The sequence below is a fragment of the Stenella coeruleoalba genome, assembly GCF_951394435.1.
Source record: "Stenella coeruleoalba genome assembly, chromosome: 10".
NCBI classification, from domain to species: Eukaryota; Metazoa; Chordata; class Mammalia; order Artiodactyla; family Delphinidae; genus Stenella; species Stenella coeruleoalba.
Window position 1 is genome coordinate 68,451,005 of NC_137156.1, and position 17,568 is coordinate 68,468,572.

The 17,568-nt window shown below is 56.5% G+C and overlaps 3 protein-coding genes across 8 annotated transcripts; 2 read left to right on the forward strand and 1 right to left on the reverse strand.

The window, feature by feature from the left end:
• Positions 1–596: 596 nt before the first annotated feature.
• On the reverse strand, positions 597–4,087 carry ABHD14B (abhydrolase domain containing 14B). Its single transcript, XM_079935453.1, has 4 exons — positions 3,785–4,087; positions 2,622–2,857; positions 1,149–1,390; positions 597–792 (listed from the first exon to the last, which is right to left on the reverse strand). The coding sequence occupies exons 1-4, from the start codon at positions 4,063–4,065 to the stop codon at positions 613–615; spliced, it is 939 nt and encodes a 312-aa protein (XP_079791579.1). The 5' UTR covers positions 4,066–4,087; the 3' UTR covers positions 597–612.
• An 814-nt stretch (positions 4,088–4,901) lies between these two features.
• ABHD14A (abhydrolase domain containing 14A) lies at positions 4,902–11,027 on the forward strand. 2 transcript variants are annotated; one of them, XM_079935455.1, is made up of 5 exons: positions 4,902–5,027; positions 7,552–7,763; positions 7,924–8,039; positions 9,169–9,404; positions 9,617–11,027. In XM_079935455.1, the coding sequence occupies exons 2-5, from the start codon at positions 7,570–7,572 to the stop codon at positions 9,797–9,799; spliced, it is 729 nt and encodes a 242-aa protein (XP_079791581.1). In that variant the 5' UTR covers positions 4,902–5,027; positions 7,552–7,569; the 3' UTR covers positions 9,800–11,027. The 2 variants fall into 2 exon arrangements, with proteins under 2 accessions (XP_079791581.1, XP_079791580.1); XM_079935454.1 differs by lacking the exon at positions 4,902–5,027 and having other exon boundaries at positions 7,193–7,763.
• Positions 9,302–17,509, forward strand: LOC307193467 (aminoacylase-1). 5 transcript variants are annotated; one of them, XM_079935441.1, is made up of 16 exons: positions 11,932–12,184; positions 12,367–12,480; positions 12,596–12,711; positions 13,379–13,443; positions 13,534–13,638; positions 13,987–14,081; positions 14,353–14,429; positions 14,515–14,604; positions 14,712–14,768; positions 15,112–15,185; positions 15,267–15,316; positions 15,437–15,581; positions 15,684–15,752; positions 16,359–16,438; positions 16,565–16,625; positions 16,708–17,509. In XM_079935441.1, the coding sequence occupies exons 3-16, from the start codon at positions 12,618–12,620 to the stop codon at positions 16,870–16,872; spliced, it is 1,227 nt and encodes a 408-aa protein (XP_079791567.1). In that variant the 5' UTR covers positions 11,932–12,184; positions 12,367–12,480; positions 12,596–12,617; the 3' UTR covers positions 16,873–17,509. The 5 variants fall into 5 exon arrangements, with proteins under 5 accessions (XP_079791569.1, XP_079791567.1, XP_079791568.1 ...); XM_079935443.1 differs by lacking the exons at positions 11,932–12,184; positions 12,367–12,480 and adding an exon at positions 9,302–9,404; XM_079935442.1 differs by lacking the exon at positions 12,367–12,480 and having other exon boundaries at positions 11,932–12,179.
• The last annotated feature ends 59 nt before the right edge of the window (positions 17,510–17,568 follow it).

The window sequence follows — 17,568 nt, forward strand, 5'->3', positions numbered from 1 at the left end:
AGCCATGGGGTGCTGAATGGTTGGGGAGGGCAGCATGTGCCTGTGCAAGTGCTTGTGTGGGGACAGAGTATGTGTGTGTGTGCCTGTGCATGCAATGCAAAGCTGCTGTGAGAGTGTGCGTATCAGCCCAGAGTTGCATGTACCTGTGTGGTTGCCCCCAAGTGAAGGATCATATTTGGGAACATAGATGACTGTAATGTGTATGCATGCATGTGGGCATGTATGTATTTGTGGCCTAAGAGGTGAAGGTAGGGGGTGTTTGTGCCCAGCAGGGCAGCCAAAGGAGGAGCTGGGAGGTGGGGCGAGGCTGGGCAGAGCAGAGGAAGGAATGCAAGCCGAGCAGGAAAGCCTATAGGAGAAGCTCATCTAATGGATTACCCTCCACCGGATTATGTCCCTTGATTCCTGAATTTTTTCCTCTTGATTTCACCTCTTCAGTCTGTCACTGCAAGAGAAAGAAGAGGAAAAGACAGACCCTAAAAGAACTCAGATAGAAAGACACACGTGTTGGATGTGCAGGATGAGCAGGAGCCCACGAAGGGAAGGAGAGAGAATGAGTGAGAGAGAGCCCAAGGCAGGCAAGTGGCCCACCCCCATCAGCAGGGCTGCGCCTCATGCTAGCTCCTGCAGGAAATCCAGCAGCCCTGTATGCCACTCCTCGGGTTTGTCAAGGTAACAGGGGTGCCCCGCCCCCTCCATGACTAACACCCGGTGGTTGGGCAGCTGCTTCAGGTGCTCAAAGCTGGTCTGACCCATGGGGTCCTGGTCTCCATACACGATAAGAACCGAGGTCTAGAGAAAGCAAAGGGAGGCAGAGTCAACAGGGACCTGCCCCACCAGCCCCAGCCTCCTAGAGATCAATTCCAGCCCTCCCCATCACTTTGGTCTCTCCCTGGGGTCACTGCAAATGACAGAGAGAGACAAGTTGGCCCAGTGCAGGGATGGTTTGGAGAGGTATGAATTTGTGTATGCCCCAGCACACAGTTTAGCACAGGGCTTGCCACAGTAATCTTCTGCCTAGTACACCAAAAGGGCGGAGTTTGGTGGTTCAACTCCTCCCGGAAGCTACCCCTTTGGTTACCCAGTACCCAGGGATGGACTGTTCCTTGCTCCTGGCAGGGACATCTCAACCTCCCACATAGGGGTACCTTCACTCTGGCATAGTCGGCAGCATTGATTTTGTCAGTGCAGATGGGGGCCACTGGCACATAGCCCCGGATCTGGGAGCCTGGGGCCACGAGGAAGGGCAGGGAGTACATGCCACTCAACGATGGGCTGATCACGACTGGGGGGCCCATATCCAAGGCATCCACCACAGTTGCCAGAAAGCTGCTGGGGACCAGCTCCCCAACAGGGGCAGGGGCTGTTGCTTCCTTGGATCGCCCCAGACCTGCAGGGATTCAGGTGCGTGAGAGACAAAGGTGGTGAGTAGGAAAACGGGAGAGAGGGTCCCTTCCTCCAGGAAGCCCTCCTAGGTCAACCGCTGTGCCAGGTCCCTGCAACAGGCAGTGTTGCATGCTGTAGTTACTCCTACAGCAACCTAGGTCTGTCATATCTGTAGCAAGCATAAGGCATTTCCTTCCATGTTTGTGCCCATCTCCCCCAGTACAGCGTCCTCAAAGAATCAGGCTCTGAAGCCCAGCTTGGCCAGATCCAAGTCCCAATTGTCCACTATAGATTATGTAAGCTTGGGAAAGTCCCTCAGCCCTCACTCTACTGTTCAGTTTCCCCATCTGTTAAAAGGAGGTAGCAAAAGTGTTTGCCATTTGAGATTGTTGTGAATATTGAGTTAACTGCTTCAAGGCACCTGTCCCAGGGCTGGCAGGGTAGATGCCTCCAGGACAGTGGATGAGAGACTGGCTCTGCACACATCCCTCCCCTCCAATTAGTCAATCCCTACCTTCTGCAGAAGGATTAGTTCAAGGCCTTGGCCTTGAAGCTCAGCCCAATCCACTGTCAGAACCAATCCTGTCCCAGCCTGGAGGCCCGCCCTTGGGCACTGAAACCATACCAGCCATGGCCAGTGAGGGGAGCAGGTTGGCCATGCTGCCACCTTCACACTTGGCACCATGGGCTGGGGCCCGCCAGTTGAGGCTATGACTGGCAGTCTTGTGCTGCTCCTCCCTCCCTCAGGACCTAAATTAGGGCTTTGTATGTGGGATCATGACTGGGGGCTTAGCCACCCCCAAAGGTGCCAGGGGACTCAGTGTCACTCCTCAGGGCTTCTAACAGAGCCTGTGGTTTCGGCTCTTTCAAAATATTTTACTTCCAATCGACTGAGCACCGATTATTATGTGTTAGGTACTGGCCACATACTCACATGGATAATCTCATTCCATTCTCATTAGAGCCAAACCCCAGAATGAGTGTGGTTATCTCCCATTACAGATGAGGAAACAGAAGCAGAGACATTGCCCCGGGCAACACAGTTAGAAGCAGCTGGGCAGTGTCCAGACGACACCCAGATGGACTAGAGAAGCTCAAAGGCCCTTGTAGTGTGCACTGCGCCCTGTCTAGCTCAGGAGTCAGCCTGGCTAGGTCCTCCCAGTCCCCCAGCCCCCAGCCCTGGGTCCCCAGTGAGGCTCCCACAACCCCTGTCCAGAAGCCTTCCCTGGAGTTACCTGGCAGGTCAATGGCCACAGCCCAGTAGCCAGCCTGGGCCAGCCTGTGCAGCGTGCCCAGGTTCTGCCAGGTCTCGGAGGAGAAGCGTATGCCATGCAACAGCAGCACGGAGAAGCGGGTGGCCTGCCCACTGGCCGGGTGAGCCTCTCGGAAAAAGAGTCTCTGGCCCTGCACCTGGATGGTGCCCTCGTGCTGCTCCACGTCCGCCATACCTCCTGCTGTGCTGGTGAAGCACCTGTGGTTCAAGGCCAGGCTGATGAGAAGCCACAGAACACCTTGCCCAGGTGGAGCAGGGAGGCTGCCACAGACAGGGCAGGGGTCCCTCCTGGAGCATCAAGGAGGCTCCCAAAACTCTAGGAACATGCTTTGGGGGTGAGGAAGACATAGGTGTTATTTCTGCATCTGCCACTACCTAATTGCCTTGGTTTCCTCATCTGAAATATGGGACATTAAAGCCTATCTCAAGAATTTATGAGTTAAAAAAAAAAAAGAATTGATAATTGATGGTGCCTGCCTTTGGAAAGAACTTAATACATGGGTCTCCCATTACAATTATTGTTCCCATTGTTATTATCCTTTTCTACGAATGGGGATAATACAAAATAGTACTAGCTCCTAGGTGGTTGATAGGATTCAATGAGGCCAGGCATGTAAAACACTCGCCAGTGCCTAGCACATAGTAAGCATAGTAAATGGATCAACAGCAACCAACAGTAAGTAGCTGACTATTTTGCTTTTCAACATTTTCCTGTTCCAGGCACTGTTATAGGTCGTAGGTTGGCATCGCAGGCCGAAGAGGATAGGGGTTAGAGTAAAAAAATCTGTTTTCCGGAGCCGGAAACCGGAGCGCTGAGCAGGGAAAGGCTTTGAAGTTCCGGCCGGCGAGGGAAGCGAGGTGCTCAGCGCGCTGCTCGCTGGGGCCCAACGCACTGACGCCGCGGCCAGGGGCGCGGTCACCGGCGCCGCCACCGCTCGCTGTGTCCCCTCCGAGGACCTCGGTTGTGGATCGCAGGGTGTGGTAGGGTGCATGCAGAGGGGGTGGGGGCAGACCCGAGGAAGGGGGCCTGGGGAACCGAGATGGGCAGAGGAGAAACTTGGGGTAGGTGGGAGTGGGTTGTAATTGGAGAGAGGAAGAGAGGGTTGGGGGGCGCAGGGCAGGTACCTGGGGAGCTGCGTGGGCTCTCGCAAATAGGAGGCAGGCGAGTGCAGGCGGCGACTGGGGCCCGGGGCGGGGAAGCAGGGATGTGGCCCGCCGGAGGGCGTGGGCCGGGCCGTGCTCCGGGGCGCCCGCTTGTGGCCGCAAGCCGTCCCAGGCCCGACGGGTGCTGCTAGACCCAGCCTTCTCACAGCTGTCTCAGTTTCCCCACGCCCCTCGGCCCCACGTGCCCCAAGCACCGGACAGGGTCCGGCCCCGAGACCCTCAGCGAGCTGCTCCACATGCATATGGTGTGGCTTGAGAAGGAGGGTTCCTTTGGGGTCTCATCCTTCCTGTTCCCTCCCCCTTCCTCCCCACCCCCTCATCCCCAGCCTGGGCTGCCCAAACCCAGAGTCGTCTGTCTGGCATGTGGCTGAGGCCCGACAGGTTTGAATGCGAAGCTCTGCCAATGCCCAGCCTTGATCGTTTTCCCAACGCCTCCGAGCCTATTTCCTTGCCTGTAGAATGGCTGTGATGTTGCCTACCTCACAGAGTGCTAATAAGGAGTGAATGCTGGGTGTTCCGTGCAGCCTCCCTTTTCCAGGTCTGCCCACACAGGCCAGGGACAGATCAGATGTTGGTCGCATGTCACCAACCAGGATAGGTGACATATAGAGACATAGGAGCCTAGAGGCCACCCCGGGCCCTGACCGAGTGCTCGAGCGCCTGTGTATTTGCAGGGGTCAGGGAAGTGGATGGCCGGAGACCTGGGGCTGCTGCATAACAATACTAATATCTGGCAGTTACACAGCGAGGCTTCCGCGCCAGACACTGTTCTAAGGCTTGACCTATCCCTCAGTCCTTAAGACAGGCCTCTGTGGTGGTGACAACCCTATGTGGTCCTTAAGACAACCCTTATCCTTAACCCTGCTGTACAGACCGGAGACTGAGCAAGGGTGGAGACGTGCTGGTGGGAAGAAGTCGACTGTCCCTCCCCCGGCTTTCAGGCCAAAAACAATCCGGAAAATCGGAACGGGGGGACGGGGGCGCCAAGCCTCTGTGCTTTGGGGTGCCGCCCCCAGTGCCCCTTCCAGCTCGGCTACTAGGCGTGGACCCGAGACCGCGGACTGCGCAGGCGCGCGGAGGCTCGCAGCCGCCCGCAGAGAGGCGGAGGCTGAGGTAGCGCCAACGTCTAGGGGCTGTTTGGCGCTGGTTGCACCTGAGCGGAGCCCGCCCCACGGTGGCAGACCCGGTCATCCCTGTCAGCCCGGTGAGTGTCCCCGGGGAGCGAGGCCAGCAGGGTGCCGGGGGCGGGCCATCCTTGCCCCGCCCCTTGCCCCCGGAGCCCTGGGACAGAGTCCTGCTGGGAGGGGCCCGCGCTGGGGCAGCGAGTATGTTTGTGTTCGTGTGTCAAGTGTGCGCGCCCGCGCGTTTGTCAGCGTGTGTTCTTGGGGCTCTGGGTGTACGTGTGTGTGTGGTGTATCGGTGCTTCTGTGTGCCTGTGTTGGGGGGGTTATGTCAGCCTGTCTGCCCGCTTGTGTCTGTATGTCTACTGTGTGAATTTCTGTGTGCGTGTGATTTTAAGGGTGTATATCTACCTGTGTGTCTGTGTGTGTATTTCTGAGGGTCTGTGTTTGGGTGTCCGTCTTTCTACCTGTGCCTGTGTATTTCTTGTGTGCGTGTGTAGTTCTGGGGTTGTGTGTATGACTGGGTGCTTGAAATATGAGGGTCTGCATATGTTTTTTTTTTTTTTTTGCGGTACGCGGGCCTCTCACTGTTGTGGCCTCTCCCATTGTGGAGCAATGGCTCCGGACGCGCAGGCTCAGCGGCCATGGCTCACGGGCGCAGCCGCTCCGCGGCATGTGGGATCTTCCCGGACCGGGGCACGAACCCGTATCCCCTGCATCGGCAGGCGGACTCTCAACCACTGCGCCACCAGGGAAACCCTGCATATGGTTTTGAAAGCGTGTGTGTGTCTACCTGTCCCTCTGCCTTCCTGATGGCTGAATGTGTGCGTGACTTTGAGGGTGTTTCAAGGTATCGATTGTGCAGAGGCCCGTGCGTGTGCAAGGAGGCTGCCTGTACGTGCAGGGAATAACTTGTACAAAGGAAAAGCATTTGGGGACAAGAGTTTGTGTGCACGTCTGTACACCTGTGTGTCATTGTCGACGCGTATGCCAAGGACCTAACGCGGGTACAGCGCCTCCCTCCCCTCCCCCCATATCTGTAGCGTACTGTTGTCTAGTGCTCCAGCTGCCTGGGTTGCCATAGCAACGGCTGAAGTCCCGTCCCTCCCTACCGGGAGAGGTGCCCCAGGGCACCAGGCCCACCAGAGGAGAGGTTCAGCGCGGATGCTCTGCCTGGTGGGAACCTAGGCTGCCGCGCGATGGAGGCTTGCGTCCGAGGCTGGTCGTGGTCAGAAAGAAGAGAGGAGCGTGCTTTTCCTCCACTCATCATCTGGTCCTCCCTCAGCCCCAGAGGGGCTGCCACTGCCCAGTCACCACCTGACCCTTGAGCCTGGGGGTGGGGGCTTGGGAAACAAGCCTTCTCGTTCAGGGAGGGGTGGGGGGTGGGGGGATCCAAGGTGATTCCCCAGCCCTGAACTCCAGCCAGCGCCCAGATGACACTCAATAAAGACCTGTTTACTAGAATCTGGGAACAAGGCAGGCCTGCTCACCCTAGACCCAAGAAATGATAAGACAGCCCCTGGTCAGGTCCACTGTATTACCGAAATCTCACAGGAGTCTTGGGAGGCCAGCTGCCAGGTTATCCTCCCCATTTTACTGACAAGGCACACAGCCAGGAATTGGTAGAGCAGAGTCTCAAAGGCAGGGCTAACTGCTCTGTCTGGGTCCTGGATACTGAGGTCTGTTTTCTGGGCTGGCAAAGAACTCAGACTAGAGGAGTCCATGAAGCAGGTCATTTGGCGTGAAGCTGGGGGGTGGGAGGCATTTGTCTCTCCAGCCTCCACGGCTCCCTTTCCACTTCTAGATGTGCCATGCTTCTCCCTAGCCGCATACCCCCTCATGCCTAGGCATTTCCTCCGTCAAGGATATTCTCCATGAGCTCTCTTCCCACTTAATATCAGCTGGGGTAGAGCATTAAATATTCCCATCAGTGGTAAAACACATTCTGATTTTAGCATTATTATATGCAGTGTGATAAAAAGAACCATTTCAAAACATGCCCTCAGTGGGACATCGCTTTACTCTTTGATGTCTTTCACCTTTGATGACTCTCAGCACTCTGTCCACGAGCTCATCCGTCACCTCACAGCCTTGGTTTCCTCCTTGGCAAACTGAGTGTGGCCTGGTGGTTAGGAGCCCAGCCCTGGGCTCAAGTCCCAGTTCCCCTGCTTGCTACTCTGCACTTTGGGTAAGAGAATTTACCTCTCTGAGCTTCAGTTTCCTCATCTATAAGAGACCTATAATACCTGCTCCCTAGTGTTTTTGTGTGGGTTCATGAGTCGTTACATGTGAAGGGCCAAGCACAGGGCCTGGCTATCATAAGCACTTGATGAATGGAAGTGGTTTTAGCTGGCACAAGGATGATGGTGGCCACTGATGCCAAGAGGACATCTCAGATGCTCCTCACGCTTTAGGGTATCTGAGCCCTTGCCCTGGCATGTGGAGTAGTTGGGTGTGAACCCTCAGATCCTTGCCTGGAGCAGAGGAAAGGGCAAGGGCTGAGCTTTTCCTCTGCTGGGCGCTCCTGGGTGGGATTTGAGAATGGGGTCCAGGGGACCTTGCAGGGGCTCAGCCCTACCCTCTTCTCCCTCTCCTCTCCTCCTCCAGACTGTGGTACAGAACTCCATGACCCGGTCCCAGGTCGCCCTGCTGGGCCTGGGCCTGCTGTTCATGCTGCTACTGTATGTGGGGCTGCCAGGACCCCCTGAGCAGACCTCCTGGCTCTGGGGAGACCCCAATGTCACAATCCTGGCTGGTCTCACCCCTGGCAGCTCCCCCATTTTTTACCGCGAGGTGCTCCCACTTCACCGGGCCCGCAGGTGGGTGCTGACCCCAGGGTGTAGTGGAAGCACTAGGCCCGCGGGGAGTCCCTGTGTGGGTCCCCCAGCTCAGCTCAAAGTGCTCAGGGCCTGGGAAGGCAGTGGGAGAAGCCTGGGAAGAAAGAACCCCCAGAACACACACTCCCCTGTGTGCCCACAGGGTGGATGTGGTGCTGCTCCATGGAAAGGCCTTTAACTCCCGGACATGGGAGCAGCTGGGCACACTGCAGCTGCTGGCACAGAGGGGCTACCGGGCCGTGGCCCTTGACCTCCCAGGTGAGAGCCCCCACCCCTGGGTCTAAGGAGGTAACATGCAGCAGGGACATGGGGACAGCATGCCAGAGGGGAGAACTGGAGGGTTAGGAAAGCCCTAAGTTGTGGCTGGGGAGCATCTGGACCCCAGTGTCTGAACAAGCAGGGGCAAGTCACAACACAAAGTGTCAACACGAAAAGCTCTGCGTTTTTTATTTTCTACCTTGAAAACTACAGTGTGGATTGTTGCATGTCACAGAGCAGTTAGCAACGTGACCTGCCTCACAAGCGATTGCATGGGGAGATTTCACTGTCCTTTTTATGACAAACTAGGTAGCTTTTTGTTTTTTCAGCTATACAAATGATTTTTGCTATTATTCTTGTCATTAAAAAATCAACCAAGAGTGATGCCCTCAGAGACCCATGCCATGTTTCTCTCCCTCTCACTTCTCTAAGCAGTTTGAGGGTGCCAGGCCCTCTTTGGGCGTTTCCATGCCTAGAGATACAGGGTTGTTTGGTGGGGGCTGTAAACATGACTGGTGTCCTGCCAGCTTAGTGAATCTATCTGCAGCCTAGTTTTCTTCTCCTCTACCATGTCTCATGGGTCATGCCAGGCACTGTGACCCTCCCTCTCCGTCGTGTGTGCCATCAGAGGGATGAACAGGTTTTATCTGGCCACTCCTCGACTGGTGGCTGTACATGTAGCCTGCTTTAGAGTTTTCAGTGTCAGTTGAAATGCTCAAGTAAGGAAGCTGAAGCATCTTTGGACGTGCTTCTTTGAGCATGTGGGCAATCATTTCTGTAGGGTAGCCATCAAGGCCAGTTGATGGGTCGAAGGACACACACTTGAAGTTTTTTGACAAATATTATCTTACCCTCCAAAAATGCTGTGTGGATTTACCCTCCAGTCATGTACAAAAGTGTCCACATCTTCCTTAACACTGTGTATTATCAGTCTTTTTAGTTTTGCCAACATCATGAATGAAAGATGGTTTTCTAGCAGCCCTATCACAGTACAAAAATAACGTCTAGGAAGTTTGGGGTAGCAGATGCTATATGCCACTGCCCCCCATCTCTTTCCCTCACTCTGGTGGGCAGGAAGTCCTGACCTCCTTCCCAGCCTCCCTCAGCTGGTGCCTTCTGCTGTTCCCAGGTTTTGGGAACTCGGCACCTTCGAAGGAGGCAAGCACAGAGGCAGGGCGGGCACAGCTGTTGGAGCGAGTGCTGCAGGACCTAGAGGTGCAGAATGTCGTGCTGGTGAGCCCTTCACTGAGTGGCTGCTATGCCCTGCCCTTCCTGATGCAAGGCCACCACCAGCTGCATGGATTCGTGCCCATTGCACCTGCGTCCACCCAGAACTACACCCAAGAACAGTTCCAGGCCGTGAAGGTACTGGGAGGAGGGTCTCCAAAAGTCCTGGCTTCCTGTCCCTGGCTCGAGTCATAGGGGGAAAGGCCTCAGGTCTTACTTGGAGGACACATGGCCCCATCCTTGATCTGGATGGGAGAGATGGGGTGTATAGGGAAGATTTCCTAAGGAGGTGGCTTGAGGGCCAGTCCCCATCAGGCCCCAGGATCACAGCCCCTTGCCTTGCCCTGCAGACCCCGACTCTCATCCTGTATGGGGAGCTGGACCGCGTCCTGGCTTGGGAGTCACTGCGGCAGCTCCGCCACCTGCCTAACCACTCTGTGGTGAAGCTGCGCGATGCAGGCCATGCCTGCTACCTCCACAAACCACAAGACTTCCACCTCGTCCTTCTTGCCTTCCTTGACCATCTGCCTTGAGCTCACCCACTGTCCAGACCCCAGGCCTGGCCTGAGCTTGGAGGATCTGGACCAGTCTCCACCAGGGAGGCAGCCCCTGGGGTTGGAGGGTAGAGGCCAGAGGGCCAGGCCCAGTCAGGACCTCTCATTTCATCTCAGAGGCACAATAAAAGAAAGCATTTTTGTTATGCCTAGGGAGTGACAGGTTCTGTTTCCTGGCGTTGCTGCAGGTGGGGTTGGAGTTGGAGGCAAGTCTGGGACTGCTTTGGGACTGAGAGCTGGAGGGATTGCTCCAGCAGCCTGGGAAGGCTAAGGACATGCGCTACTTACTAGATGGCTGCTGAGTGGCTACTCTGACTCAGTTTCCTCATCTGTAAAATGGGCATGATGGTAACACCTAGCTCAGAAAGTGGTTTTAGGATTGAGTCTGGTTAAGCAGAGCACTTGGCCATACTGGGCTGGCGACGTGGGAGTGTCATGGAGAGGGGATGTTACTACTGCTGAATGACCGCTGGGATTGGTGGGAAATCCAGGGTCTAGTGGCTGAGTTGAGTGAGTCAGGAATAGAGGACCTATGGCCGAAGGGAGTAAGATTTGTAAAGGTGGTGTGGAGAATGTGATTTAATAAGTAACACAGTATTGGGAAGAGGGAAATTTCCCCCTCTACCCCTCTTGAGTTCTTGGCTGGACTAACAATAAAATTGACACAAAACAGATTAATAGGAGAAAAAGAAATTTTAATCATGTGCAAGGAGGTCTCGTAGAAATGGGACCTAAGAAGTGGCCAGAGCAGGCAGCTTTTATACTTTTTAGACAAAGAATAAATTTGTGAGGACTTGACAGGACAAAGAAGCATATTTTGGCTGCTGAATTAGTAAAGAATCTAAACAGAGTGGGCTTGAGGGTAGTAAATTAAAGAATTAACAAGGTTTGTTTATACAGGCTTCTCAGCCTGAATTCCCTATCTCCGGAAACCAGAGTGTCCTACCTCCAGATGCAGGGAGTGTACCTTTTGTATAGAGATTTATTGTTTTCAGGGAGACAGAAAGGAGGGTCGAATGTCTCTCTTGCATTGGACATTTCTCAAGTGACTTTAATTCAAAATAACCAACATGCCACTGAGGCACATTTTGGGATGGCCTGCCCTGGGCCCCAACAATAGCATTGTTGGTGAACCACCAAGCCTGCTTGCCCCTGGGAATCTGTGGGTCAGCAGTCTGACTTAAACCTCACGAGGGTTGGATGGACCCTACCCTACCCTGCCAGCCTGCCTCCTCTGTGCCCAGAGGTTGAAGTCTTCAACCCCACCCCTCCCCAAGCTGATTCAGCCCCTGGAACTGAGGGCAGAACTGGCTGAGAGTACAAAGGACAGCCGGACGCACAAATGGGCAGCTACAACTGTGTGCAGCCTGTGGGTGGCCAGTGGGACACCTGTGCCTCTTTATCTTCCTTCTCCAGTGGCTGCAGAAGAGCCAGGGAGCCTGGCACAGGGTCAGCCAAGAAGGTGCCACACGTATGCTTTTGTGCAGTTTCCCACCTCTCATTCTGTCATACAGCGTCACGATTACATCCTCTCATCGTGCCATCCTCTGTCACACCCAACCACCATCTCACATTGTCATACACACAGTCACCCACTGATACACAGATTTGCCTACACAGTGGTGCGATCACACATGCGCCCATCCGTTCGTTTATCCTTTATTCCTGGCACGCTGTCCGTCTGTTCTGTCCCCTGCTAGGGACAGAATCCTACGGGTACATGGACCAGCATCTTGGAGCTCACAGATATTAACCAATAACCTCTCCACACAGGGAGCATTGAGGCAGTCAGGGAGGCCGCCCCTGAGGAGCTGAGGCTTGAGGAGGGGAGAAGTCCAAGACTCGCGGGAGGGGGTGGTGGAGCAGGCCGGGGCCAGACCCAGCAGGACTTTTCAAAGCTGTACTCTGAGAGCGAGGGGGCGCTCAAGGGGGCAGCTGCGAAGTTTCCGGTCAGTGCCCGCCTTCCTCCCTTCTGGCCCAATCGGGAGGTTGCGGGAGGTGGGGCCCGCTGCCCAGGGCCAAGGGCGGGGCCTGCGGGGGCGGGGCCAGCCTGTAGCTCGCTGTCGGCTGCAGGGCGGGGCCGGCGGCGGAGGCAGCTGCCCCGGGGTGGGCCCCTGAATCCCAGGCTCATGTAAGTGGCGGAGGCTGGAGCCACTGGCTGGCGGAGACGCCCACGCTCACTGGGCCTTAGAGATTGGGACGGCCCTGATTCGCAGTCTTCGGTCCCGCCCTGCGAGGTCCGGCCACGTGGTGGGCGGACCGCGGCAGTTCTGATCCGGAGACCTCGCAGGACCTGGAGTCCCGCCCACAGTCCAGGGCGGACGCCGAGAGGGGAGCGCGGGCCCAAGACCAGCAGAGAGTGAGGTGGGGGGCTGTGGAGAGGGGTAGAGGGATCTGGGGCTCCCTGACATGAAATCCGGGCAACTGGGAGAATTTTTTTGAGGAGGGCGGGGGGGAGTCAATGTCTGGTTTCAAACGTGGCTCAGCTACTTTCTAGGTGTCTCTGAATCTGTCTTAGTTTTTTCCTCTGTAATGTGGGCTTTCAGAGGCACGAACTTCATGGGGTTCCTTGGGGGATTAAATAAGGAAATGTGTTGAAAGTGGCCAGCACAGCGCCTGAAACAGAATGGGGCCTTTGTAACTGGGGGCTCCGAAACAAGGTATTCTCTCCCTGCGGGGCGGCCGGGGAACCGCCCTGGGGAGGGACTGCGTGTAAATGGAGCCCACCAGCCCCAGCGGCGGGGAGGGGTAGGTAGCCACTCGCTTTGCCCCTAGCTCACCACGGCAGGGCAGCGCCATGGCCAGCAAGCGTCGTGAAGGCGAGCACCCATCCGTGACGCTCTTCCGTCAGTACCTGCGCATCCGCACCGTCCAACCCGAGCCCGACTACGGTGAGAACGCGGAGGTTCCAGGAGGACCTGTGGTGGGGCATCAGGGGCGGGGACTGTGCTCTAAACCAGGCGCCAACCCGTCACCCAGCTGAGCCTAATCTGCCTCAAATGGCGCCTCCATTCCTCTAAGCCGTTCCCTAGGTCAGCAGGCAGCTCAGCATCCCCTCCAGGCTGTGCTGCTCCAAAAGTTACAACTGGTAGTTAAATAGGGAACAACTTCACCTTATTCTCCAGCACTTGGGGTTGGGGAAGGGAAGAAGAGGCCCCCGGAAGCCTACTGGGGCTGAACAAAGGCCACAGACCTTCGGGGAATCAGGCTTGGTGGCTGGGAACTGTGTACTGGGGTCCAATCCAAATCCCTGCTCTGTGATTTACCAGCTGGGAAACAGTGGGTGAGCCTTATGTCTCCGCGCCAGTTTCCCTATCATTAAGGAAGGTAACAATGACACCTGCTTCTCACTCTGGACTTCCCACCTGGCCTTCTACAAAGGGTCACTGGCCAAAAATGTCTTCTTTCTTGGGGACAGCGATGCAGATGTCTCTGACGGATGTGGAATTGTGTTGAGGCAGGGGTCTGCTCCCTTCTCTGGATGTACCCCCATCTCTGCCTGGGTCCGTGGGAGGTGTGGGGAGGCAGAAGCAGCAGCAAGGCTGTCTGTGTTCCCAGGGGCTGCCGTGGCCTTCCTTGAGGAGAGAGCCTGCCAACTGGGCCTGGGCTGTCAGAAAGTGGAGGTGAGCCTGTGGCCCAGCATGGGTAGGGGAGGTGGGCCTGGGGCAGCTCCTCACCGTGCACTGACGACCCCTCCTCCTGGCCCTCTCCAGGTGGCACCTGGCCGTGTGGTGACTGTGCTGACCTGGCCAGGCACCAACCCCAGACTCTCTTCCCTCTTGCTCAACTCCCACACCGATGTGGTGCCTGTCTTCAAGGTGCGGGGGGTGTAGGGAGTGGAACACCCTTGGGGACAAAGATGGTACGGATCCCCCATTCGACTGCAGGGATCCCACGATGCTGGTCCTGGCACTGATTCGACCTCATAGAGCATTACTCCACTCAATCAAGCAACCTCTGCCCAGTAGCCATTCCATGCCAGGGGTGGGGTATGCCAGAGGCAGGGTTGGTGGTGGGAGGCAGAGATGAGGGATGGCTGTCAGCTGCCCTCTTCAGACCTACGTGGGCTCCTAGGGCACCTGCTCCCTGGGCAGGGCCACAGTTGAGCAGAGTGGATTAACGACTACATTTGGTGCTTGGGTCCCTCTTCCTGCCCCTGCCCCCAGGAACATTGGAGTCATGACCCCTTTGAAGCCTTCAAGGATGCTGACGGCTACATCTATGGCAGGGGCGCCCAGGACATGAAGTGTGTCAGCATCCAGTGAGTGTCCTTCATTCCCAGTTTCCCCACTGGCCCGTTGGATTGACCCAGGACCCAGGTGTGATTGGAGAACATCAAGGCCAAGGAACATCTTGACCCCTTACCTTGGGCGGGAATTCCCGCTATGACCATTGCATGGATGGGGAGACAGGGACAGAGACTTTCTGGAGTCACCTGCTAGGCCGTGGCAGAGCACGGCCCAAGGCTGCAGCCTGCCTGCTCTGATGGCTCCCCCCCAGCACCTGGCTTACACCCTCTTACTGCCCCTCAGGTACCTGGAGGCTGTGAGGAGGCTGAAGGTTGAGGGCCACCATTTCCCCAGAACCATCCACATGACCTTTGTGCCAGGTAGGAGTGACTCGAGGAGGGGCACCTTCAGGGGTGGGGAGAGTGTTGGGGTACCCCCTATCTCACATTCCTGCTTCTTTTACAGATGAGGAGATTGGGGGTCACCAAGGCATGGAGCTGTTTGTGAAGCGGCCCGAGTTCCAGGCCCTGAGGGCTGGCTTCGCCCTGGATGAGGGTGAGCAGGGTGGCAGGACACTGACTGGCCAGCAGGGGATAGGGAGGCTGCTAGTGGGGGCTGGGCCGCTCCACCCTCTCAGGCCTGGCCAACCTTTTCCTCCTCAGGCCTGGCCAACCCCACTGACGCCTTCACTGTGTTTTACAGTGAGCGGAGCCCCTGGTGTGAGTATGCACTTGGACGTTGGGGGTCACTGTGCAGATGGGAGACTGGGCCAGAAGGGGCAGGGGCCCGCCAAGGGTTCCACAGCAAGCTGGGGCCTGAGTAGGCCTTGAACCCAGGGCCTTTGCCTCCCAGCCCCTTCCTACCTGGGCATCTCTTTCCTGAGCTTCTGAAAGGAGGCCCTAACCATGGGCAGAAACCAGCTCTACACTGTGCATTCTGAGGCGGGCAGAGACCTGGCAGAGGAGCCTGGAATGAGGGGAAGACCCCGGGCCCATCCCAGGGCTGGTTGCTTTTCCAGCCTCTCCCATACTGAAGACACCCCCTTCCCCCTGCGTCTCTCAGGGGTGCAGGTCACAAGCACTGGGAAGCCAGGCCACGGCTCACGATTCATTGAGGACACGGCAGCAGAGAAGCTGGTGTGTGGCATATGGGGAGGGAGTTTGGGAGTTCCCGAGGCTGTCCTGGGGCCACTCTCACATCTAACCTCACTCTCCTAGCACAAGGTTGTGAGCTCTATCCTGGCTTTTCGGGAGAAGGAGAGGCAGAGGTGAGGCAGCCTGGGAAAGGGCACGGGGCTCTGGGAGGCTACGCAGGAGAGGAGGGGGGCTGAGCCCCCTTTTTATCTGTTCTTCCCCCTTGCTGCTGCTGCCCCTGCCCCCGCCCACAGGCTGCAGTCAGACCCTCAGCTGAAGCAGGGGGCCGTAACCTCCGTGAACCTGACTAAGCTAGAGGGTGGTGTAGCCTATAATGTGGTACCTGCCACTATGAGCGCCAGCTTTGACTTCCGCGTGGCACCAGATGTGGACCTGAAGGTGCCATCTCCACCTGGGTTTGGAGGAGGGAGCCTGGGTCCTCAGCCCTGTCCTAGAGGCTCAGGGAGAGCCTGAGGGGTCAGCTCATCTCCCTTCTCACAGGCTTTCGAGGAGCAGCTGCAGGGCTGGTGCCAGGCAGCTGGCGAAGGGGTCACCTTCGAGTTCGCTCAGGTGTGGACTGGGGAACCTACAACAGGGGAGTTGTGGGAGCTGGGGAGGCTGGGCTTGCTGCATGTATCACTGCAGGAGTGTACGTTTGGTGTGCCTGCATACATCCTGGCTTTAGCTGTGAGAGACATGTTTTGTTCACCAACAAGTGTTAGTTGTGTAGGCCACTGCTGGGTGCTGGGGAATACTAGGGAGTGAAATTAGACAAGTTTTTGCCCTCATAGTCTTTACACAATGAAGGGAGAAATAGACAGGAATCAAAAAATTATGTATTACTTTTATGTAAGTGTGAACACATGTGGTCCAGGAAAGGGTGGGACCTCATAACTGTGAATCTGTAACTGGAGTATTTGACCAGTCTGAGGGGTCTGGGAGTGCCATCTTGAGGAAGGGGCACTTAGGAATGATCTGAGGATGGACAGGAAGTGGAGGGCACAGAAGGTCCCAGACCTGTGACCTTTGAGAGACTGAAAGAGGGCCTGTTGCTGGACTGGCCAGCTGGATGTCTGGGTAGGTGGGTGTGTGCCCCGTGCCAGGCACAGCCTACCCTATGAAGAATAGGGCAAGATGCCAGGCCTTGTCCTGATCCTGCCATCCTTCTCCCCACAGAAATGGACAGAGCCCCGAGTGACATCTACTGATGATTCAGACCCCTGGTGGGCAGCTTTTAGTGGGGTCTGCAAGGACATGTGAGCACACCGGCCAGCCCCCCTCTCCCCTTCCCTCCCTCCCACCTTCCTTTGCTCCTTCAACCCTTCCCTTGCCCTCTCCCCTCTCTGCTTCCACATTCATTCACCAGGTTCTTCCCTCTACAGGAACCTCACCCTGGAGCCGGAGATCTTCCCCGCTGCCACAGACAGCCGCTATCTTCGCGCAGTGAGCTGCTTGCAGTAGGGTGGGCAGTGGAATGGTCCTGGGTGCTGGCCTTCCCCCTAACGGCTCCTGTTGCCCCCTGCAGGTGGGGGTCCCAGCTCTGGGCTTTTCACCCATGAACCACACACCCGTGCTGCTCCACGACCACGATGAACGGCTGCACGAGGCCATGTTCCTCCGCGGGATCGACATATACACTCGGCTGCTGCCTGCCCTGGCCAGCGTGCCCGCCCTGCCCAGCGAAAGCTGAGCCCCGCGCTCTCCAACCTCCACCCCGATCAGTGCCAAGGACCTTTCTTCCCCCCTGCCCAACAATAAAGTCTGTGTGGACAGGGGCCACTTCTGAAGTACTAACAGCAAGGATGTTCACGGAGCAGGCTTTCAAAGATAATAGTAACACCTACTTCAGAGATGAGGGATCATACACCATGGGTCCCACCTGTTGCCCCAGCATAACGACAACTCTTTGAGCATCCCTAGTGCCCAAAGTTGGACTACAGATGAAGATCTAGTGTGACCAGGAACAGTGCTTCATTGGCTGTTCTGAGGGCTAAGACTGCTGGTGAAGCACCTGATCCAGGGGGCAAAGAATACAGCACAGTCATGCAAGTAAGGCAGTACCACCATTGCTTGGCCTCCCAGGAGCCCTAGAACTTGGGGGACTGTACAACTCAGAGCAGTGAATGCTGGCCAGGCACGCTAGGAACCTAGAACTCCCCAGGCCAGAGTGCAGAATTCTTCTGGGTGCTCCCTTTTCTTCTGGGTAAGCTTTAAGACCTGACAGGGATGTTTGGGGTTTTTCTCTGTCCTCACCAGCCTGCCCAGTCCAGCAAGCTATGTGCCCCAGTGTCCCTAAGGCACCGAACCACTCCTCATTTACTAAGTCCCCTTCTGGCACTCCAAGGCCCTATTTCCCCTGACTCCCACCCACACCCTGCCATCCAAG

Bases quoted from the DNA above. Each gene is read 5' to 3' on its own strand.
- ABHD14B (XM_079935453.1), bottom strand. From the start codon at position 4,065: ATGCATGTGGAGCAGCTCGCTGAGGGTCTCGGGGCCGGACCCTGTCCG. The intron at 2,858-3,784 runs GTACCTGCCCTG...CTTGAACCACAG, and splicing joins GAGCCCACGCAGCTCCCCAG to GTGCTTCACCAGCACAGCAG. The intron at 1,391-2,621 runs GTAACTCCAGGG...GAATCCCTGCAG, and splicing joins TGTGGCCATTGACCTGCCAG to GTCTGGGGCGATCCAAGGAA.
- LOC307193467 (XM_079935443.1), top strand. From the start codon at position 12,618: ATGGCCAGCAAGCGTCGTGAAGGCGAGCACCCATCCGTGACGCTCTTC. The intron at 14,082-14,352 runs GTGAGTGTCCTT...ACTGCCCCTCAG, and splicing joins ATGAAGTGTGTCAGCATCCA to GTACCTGGAGGCTGTGAGGA. The intron at 14,769-15,111 runs GTGAGTATGCAC...TGCGTCTCTCAG, and splicing joins CAGTGAGCGGAGCCCCTGGT to GGGTGCAGGTCACAAGCACT.
- ABHD14A (XM_079935454.1), top strand. From the start codon at position 7,486: ATGGGGTCCAGGGGACCTTGCAGGGGCTCAGCCCTACCCTCTTCTCCC. The intron at 8,040-9,168 runs GTGAGAGCCCCC...TGCTGTTCCCAG, and splicing joins CGTGGCCCTTGACCTCCCAG to GTTTTGGGAACTCGGCACCT. The intron at 9,405-9,616 runs GTACTGGGAGGA...CTTGCCCTGCAG, and splicing joins AACAGTTCCAGGCCGTGAAG to ACCCCGACTCTCATCCTGTA.